Source organism: Merops nubicus, unplaced genomic scaffold, assembly GCF_000691845.1.
Source record: "Merops nubicus isolate BGI_N331 unplaced genomic scaffold, ASM69184v1 scaffold14791, whole genome shotgun sequence".
Classification (NCBI taxonomy): Eukaryota; Metazoa; Chordata; class Aves; order Coraciiformes; family Meropidae; genus Merops; species Merops nubicus.
In genome coordinates this window covers 1-7,046 of record NW_008586424.1, presented here as the reverse complement: position 1 = coordinate 7,046, position 7,046 = coordinate 1, and the positions used below count along the sequence as shown (strand labels likewise).

The window sequence follows — 7,046 nt, the reverse complement described above, 5'->3', positions numbered from 1 at the left end:
AAAGAGCGTGAACCCGCGGTAGTACTCAAACAGAATGCAGCCAGTACTCCAGACGTCGCATGGCTGCGCCCAGCCCAGCTCTACGGAGAGAATCCAGTTAACTCTGTGCTCTCAGTGAATCCCAACAGATTCCCACTAGCTCCTTGTTGAAACTGCAAGGATTTCATGCCGACCTAGGAGTTGTCTGTGCACTTTCCAGTGCAACCCATGGGCAAGAGGACTGTCAAGTCTCCCCCAGATGCTGCTTTTCCTCTAGCCAGCATCCTACAACATCCCTGGGACAACTGCTCTCCTCCACCCACCCAGAACTCCAGTGGCACTCACCCAGAATCACTTCTGGTGGACGGTAGTGCCGGGTAGCCACTATGGTGGTGTGGTGCTCGTGATCAAAGGTGGCGCTCCCAAAGTCTGCCACGCGGATGCTCGTGTTCCGGATGGACTTCTCCTCGCAGCTCTGCAAGCAAACAATCAGTCGTCAGTGCTTCCAACAGCTGGTTTGGGATTAAGGGAGGCTTTGAGAGGGACCCTTGGACCCCAGAACTGCCATGTCCTCACTGGTCCTCAGAAGGATTATAACTGGGAAGCTCTTTACATCTCAGATCAGTGTTAAGGAAAGCCACTTGAACACTCCATTTCATGGGCTGCAGCCACTGAAGCAGTCCTGAGGTTTTTAGAAGACATGGGAGAAAGAAGAGGCCCAGCTTCCAGCTTGTTCCCACTAAAGAGACTTTTTAAGGCCCTGTGGCGCAAGTACTGAACAGGAAAGATCTAATTTCTGCAGGGAGGGAAGGGAAGGTTATTCTTGACATGTTCGCTTACCTTTTGGGCATAACCCACCTTTTTTTCGTTGTACAGAGTGTCAAAATCTGAGTTGACAAACAAGATGTTTTCTGGCTTGAGGTCAGTGTGAGTCAGCTGGTTGTCGTGTAAAACTGCACACATGGCAAAGAGGAGAGACAAAAAACATCTGTAGGAACCACATGCTGAAGCACCCAGACAACTCTGCCCATCCAAGCTCCAAGCCACCTCCTCCCGAGCTCCCTCCCAACCCGTTGTGGAGCGACACCGTCGCCCAGCAAGGCCAGCCCTGCAGGGACTTACACCTCAAGGCATGGCAGAGCTGGTAGGCCATGTGCCGGATCTGAGGGAGAGGGTATGGCTGGAAGTTGTTCTCCTTCAGGAACTCAAAAGTGTTCTTGCCCAGGAGTTCAAAGGCAATGCACATGTGGCCGTGGAAGTTGAACCAGTCGGACATCAGGACGCACAAGCTGGGCAGAGAAAGATGTGAGGGTTAACCACGTTCAGGGACTCGCCAGAACAGTCATTCTCCCTGTTCCTGGCTACTTCAGGAGTGGCTGCTGAGCAGAAGCTCTGAGGCAGCTGACTCAGAAGCACAGTAATCCCTTGGTGTACAGCAGAGGCAACCACTCTCCACTCTGCTCCACCACCCGTAGAGAGGGATCTCCAGTTCAAGTGGGACACGGCAGCAGCAGGTTGTTAGACAAGTTCTGGTTCATTTTTCCTCACTATGACCTGGCATGTCAGTTGTTAAGAGTTATAAGTAAACCAGTGTTCAACAGAACTAAAGACAGACTCTTCTTCCAAAATGCAGAGGAAGGAGACAGGTTTCCCCCTGAATTACAGTCCCCAGCCCTGTGATTTCTCTGGATACCACCCAAGCAGACCACTTGCCTGTACTGACTATCCAGGAGTCTTGTAGGAACTTACAATTTGTTCTCCTTGTCCTTCTCTTTGATTTTTTTCAGGACGTTAATCTCCAGCCTGGCTGCTTCTCGGTACTTCCCGACGTTTTTTATGATTTTCAGTGCCACCTGAGATTTCCCTCTGTAAGGGAAGAGAGATGAAAGGACCGAGTCAGAGAAAAAGCCCACGTACACATCCTGAGGGCGTGCCCCAGTTACTCCAGTCACGTTTTCAGGTGTTAAATAAAGGCTTAGTCATGTCTGGGTCCCAACAAAGCTCTAAAAGACTCATGGTGCTTGTCTAGTTGTCAATTTGAAGCAAAAGGCTATTGCTGGGTAAGGCTGCAGAGAGCTCCAGGCAGCTCTGTGAGCACACCACATCCTAACAGAGCACTCCCTCCAGCACCCGCCTCCTCTCTCCAGCTGTGTCCGAGAGATTTCTGAGGAGGCAGGAGACCCTGCAGGCTCCTATACTAGGCCAACCCCATGACCTGGAGCCAGACAAAAGGTCAGGAAGAGACCAGGGGTCAAGTGAAATCACAGGAGAGGTTAAAAAATATAATGGAGAAGTACCCCACCAGATTAAAAGGTCACATTCCCCTGCTGCCTGGCCCATTGCTGCAGGAAGCGCTTGGCCACAGCACAAACTCTCCCCTGCTTCCCTCGGTGCATCTGCCCACGAACTCGGGGAGGGCTGAGGTATGAACCGGGCCCCTCTGCGCTTGCTCTAAGAAATAATTCTGACCCCAGAGAGAAGTGGAAGGTGAGAAGGGTTTGGTTTGGTCCAGCACAGTCCCAGGCAAAAGCTCCTCCTGTGCTTCTGAACATCTGGGCTTGCTGCGGGAGAGAGACGTGGGTGACCCGGGAGGGGAAGGTGCCCACCTGGCATGGTCCACACACTCCACCACTTTGCCAAAAGTGCCTTCGCCGAGGCTGCCCACTATTTCATCTAGGAGAGAAAACAGGAGTGGACGTGAACCTCAGAGGCTTGGTGAGAGCTGAGGTCCTGCAATTTCACAGCAGTAAAGTGTCAAAGCAAAACAATGTCTCTCACTGCTACGCTCTTTAAAACTCAAGTGTCTACTGTCTGCCTCAGGCAATTTACTGCTCGGTCCATTTATAAGCAATAAAACACTAGAGACCCCTCCAGTACAATACGAGAGATCTCGTCTAACATGGGGATAGAAAGTAGAGAGGTAAAGTTTTACGAAAGGTGGCTGTACATCGCTCTTGAAGCCAATCGCCGATCCTGCACACCAGGTGACCTTCCTTGTCATCTTCCACGCTCCTGCTGCGCTTACTGCTCTGTTGGCTTCTCTGCACACACCGCCCCCCGAAACGGCATACGAGCGAGCGGCAGGATTGAGTTGTCATTCAAAGGTGGAGGTGACGGTGCGTCGGTGGATGGATTTTCCAGATCCCAGCATTTCATAAGGCACACAGCATATATAACGATAGGGATATTGCAAGGGACACGTCAAGACACAAACTAACTTCAAAACAGAAAAGTCATCAACAGCTACAGGTATGTAAAGAAAACGCCCTCGTTAGCTGCCGCCTCTTTAAGGCAGGGACATGCCCCCTTCTTCTCGGGAGGGAAGCAGCAGCTGGGGAGCTCTGGGGTTAAGGTGGCTTTGGCCTGGCACCACTGTTCCCCACGGAGGAGCATCTTCCCCTGCAGCACCAGAGGATGCTGCCAGAGGCACGAGAAGAAGAAGGGCTTTGCCAGAAGAATGTTATTTGCTCCGCTGGCAAGCCTGATGAAGCTGTCAGTTTGGACAGGCTGTCCAGTAGAAGCCAGAGTAGCGCTTGTCCCTCTGTGTAACCCGCTCTTTGGTACCTCAGTCAATAGCTCACCGGCTACCAGAGCCGTGTCCTGCCCTGGGTGCGAACCAGCCCTTTCCTTCTGGACAGAACCTAGCTGCTGCACTGACCCAAAATCCACACACCCACCCGGCTGCGGGCAGAGCTGGTGCTGTGCATCGGCCTCGGGATGCGAGCTTCAGCCTGGGAGAACTGTAGGGAGGGGACAGTTAAAGGAATCCCCAGGGAGCATTTTGCTGTGCTTCGGACATCTGCTGGAGGTCGGAGGCCACCTTTACCCCTGCTACTGCTGGCTTCTACTGGAAAACCAGCCGAACCTTTCTGAGAGAAGCCAGGCTCCACAAAGCAAGCTGCCCTAATTCTTTGCCTTTTGCTATGCAGCCTTAAAAATAGTTATGATCTCCACAGCCAAAGAAATTAATGCAAAGCTCCACATTTTCACGCCCGAGCTTCTAACAGCCTTCTCTTTCTGTGCCCCTCGCCCCCCAGATAGTCCAAAATAATGAGCTACCATCAAGTTCCAAAAAAAGGGCAGCGGAGGAGAAGGTAGAGGACAGCTGAGACAGCTGTGAGCCTTCAAAGGCTTCAGCTCACACCAGCCCAAACCTCCGCACTGTTATCATCGCAAGCGCACGCTCAAACCGCACTGGAGCGTTCTCATCCTAACCCTGGCTCATTCGAAAACTAAGATTAAAAGGTCAACTCAAGAGAAATAAAAGGAGGAAAGCAACAGACCGTCCGCTTCCCGGCCATGCAGATATCCACTAATAACTGCAGGGATCAGGAGTTGGTCATTTAGTTGTAATAACATTTAAAAGCAACAAACATGTGAAAGATGGAAATGTTTCTGATCGGAGAGAAGCAGTGAAGCAGAGACATCTGGTCTGATACCTCACCATGCTTCCAGGGGCTTCATGGTCCCAGGACCAGCCTCCCCACCCAATGCCAAGTATTGCCTGTTAAGCCTTGATAGGAATCCTACGTTCCGGGGTGGAAAACAGGGATGTTTTCAGAGGAGCCGAAATATCCAAGGACACTAGTGTGGAACTGGGCAAAGAGGACACGGGTGTATCCTCAGGAAGTGAAGTGCAGCGGGACAGGGGTTAATAACCCCAGGGGAGAACCAGGTTGATGGGATCCCCCAGGATCCTGGCACAAAACCAAACGGAGGTGCCTTCAGCGGAATGAAGCCCTGGCCACGCATCAACCCGGCCAATGCCCAATCCCCAGCAGCCAGGCTGGCCTGCAGCCAGGGCTCACCCTCGTTAGCCTGTCACGTGGGTGCCATTTGAAGCTCTCCCTGATCCCCAACCCGGCCGTAAGGACTACAGCTTAGTTTCCTCACTTATTAAGGCTATGGGGGCTGGACTAGTAAAAAAAAAAAAAATCAATAGCTACAAATGCTTCCTTCTTAACAAGACACAGATTTTTGGACTTATACGTTCCACGTAATGAAAAACAAACACCAAAAAAAAAAAAAAGAAAGGAAAAAAAAAACGGGATTAGATGTACTCACCCAGAGTGTTCAGAGCTGAAAGGAGGTAAGACCAGTTAAACCCTGACCCATCCTGAACTCATTCTGGATGCTACTCACCGAGGAGGCACTGCTACAAGACCTGGTCCTGCGTTTCCGGCAGTAGTGCTGGTGTCTCTTTGGACGGTGCTGCTCTCTGCCCCTGGACCGTCGCCAGTTCCGCGAGCGGGTCGAGTAATAGTCCTCTCCAAACGACGGGCTTCGGTCTTCGAATCTGTAGGCATCGCTGTCCCGCCTGTACCTCCTGTGGTAAGGCATCCTGTCGTGGCTGCAGCGCAAAGGAGAACGCGGTTAGGAGCCTGGAGAAGCAGGCAAGGCCAAGTCCTGTGGAAACAGCGCTCCTGCTTCTGGCAGGGCAACAAACAGCCAGCGGCCCAGCTCCACAACACCCCCCGAAGTGGCTCAAACTCCAACTGCTTCTCAGATAAGGAAAAGGAGAACGTTTGCAAAAGAAAACAGTGTGACTCTCCCACTATTTAAGGAGCTCAGGCAGGAAACCACCGGCTTCGGGCTCCATCTGAGCCACCTCCGTCACTGTACGCGAGTGTTTTTCTAACACCGTTTCTCCTCCCTCAGGAAGGCCTCTCATTAGTTCTTAAACAAACGAGAATTGAAGCCAGCAGCAGTGCTCCAATTATCACCCCAGGGGGGCCAGGAGTCCCCTGAACATGGAGCCCTTGGTGTACAACCCCCCCCGCTCAACAGATCATTAGCAAGAGCTAGATGGAAAATCTGGTCTCCACAGTATAGTCAAGTTCCTGTGCCTCTAGTAACAATGGAGGGCTGGGAGCACTGAGGGAAACTTCCAGCCAAGCTCATCTCCACATCAGGAAGGGCCTGAAGACCTCAGACAAAGATGTTTTAGGCACCGTGTGCGCACGGTAACCACGAGAGCAGCTCAGTCAGTGAGCTAAAACACAGAGGAGACCAGTGAACCTGTGAGCGGCTCAGAGTCTGGCACTAAAGGAGCAAGAAGGTTTTCACCCTGCAAACACCTGGTGGGATCCAAATCTATCCTATAGGTCCCATCAGATGGAAGAATGGGAAAGGCCATTGTGCATGTCAGCTGTATTTCACAATCCGTTTCCTTCAAGTAAACAAAAGCCAGGCTTGGAAAATAAATTAGCCTGTAGAACATTTTAAAGATGATCTCAGCTCCCTTCTGACTGCACCTGCCCTGTTCAACCAGTGGAACCGCATCTGCTCAGGGTGCCACAGAGCAGCCAGGACCTCACAGAGCTCCCGCCTCCATTCCGGAACCCTCGCCACAGCTCCTGTGATCAGGGGCCTTATCCAGCCTGCTGCCAGCACCTAATTGTCCCTGTGGAAACGCTGAACAAAGAGAGGAACAAAGGTAAAATCCAGAGCTGCGGCCGGAAAGATCAGTTAGCGATACTCGGATCCTTTCCAACAGTGTAGGGGAGGGCAAAGCGTCGTCGCTTCAGATCTGCTCTGTCAGACTTTCAGAAGGAAGCGAGTTGTCAGGAGGGAAAGACTTTAATACTCCACAGCATTAGGGCTGGGAAAGACGATTCCAAGACAGGCTCTTCTCCCTCGTTAATATGAAAGATGCTGCTTTGGGAAGAACTTCTGGCTAGAGGCAGAGGCAGAAACGTGTCAGGGGGAGGGACGCACACAGTTAAGCTCTTCGCTCCCAGCCCTGTGATTTATGGTTTTAAAGCTGCTCGCTTGGGAGCTCACTCAGCCTCGAGGACGAGGGTTTATCAGATAACCCACCAGAGCCCTTGGCCCGGACCTGTTCGTACCTTCTCGATCGAGACCTCCTGGAGAGATCCCTCCGGGGTGGGTATCGCAGCCTCCCCTCATAGTAGTCTCTGCTTCGAGACCTCTTCCTCTTCCACCGGTGTCCCAGGTAGCCCTCTTGCTCCGGGGACCGGTACCTCTTGCAGTGATACATCTGGGGAGACAACGGGTTTCCTAGTCCTAAACCCGCCGGGGCTTCGCCCGCCCTCCGAGGGCGGCAG

At 52.2% G+C, this 7,046-nt stretch overlaps 1 protein-coding gene across 1 annotated transcript in view; it reads right to left on the bottom strand.

Moving 5' to 3' along the window:
* CLK3 (CDC-like kinase 3) overlaps positions 1 to 6,979 on the bottom strand; it is an 8,002-nt gene extending 1,023 nt beyond the window's left edge. The window contains exons 1-9 of the mRNA XM_008948650.1: positions 6,828 to 6,979; positions 5,122 to 5,329; positions 2,927 to 3,020; positions 2,586 to 2,652; positions 1,729 to 1,845; positions 1,102 to 1,268; positions 838 to 932; positions 325 to 454; positions 1 to 80 (exon numbers count right to left, since the gene is read on the bottom strand). Of these exons, the coding sequence (XP_008946898.1) occupies positions 1 to 80; positions 325 to 454; positions 838 to 932; positions 1,102 to 1,268; positions 1,729 to 1,845; positions 2,586 to 2,652; positions 2,927 to 3,020; positions 5,122 to 5,329; positions 6,828 to 6,979 (1,110 nt within the window). The remainder of the gene's footprint in view (positions 81 to 324; positions 455 to 837; positions 933 to 1,101; positions 1,269 to 1,728; positions 1,846 to 2,585; positions 2,653 to 2,926; positions 3,021 to 5,121; positions 5,330 to 6,827) is intronic.
* Between the last annotated feature and the right edge of the window lie 67 nt (positions 6,980 to 7,046).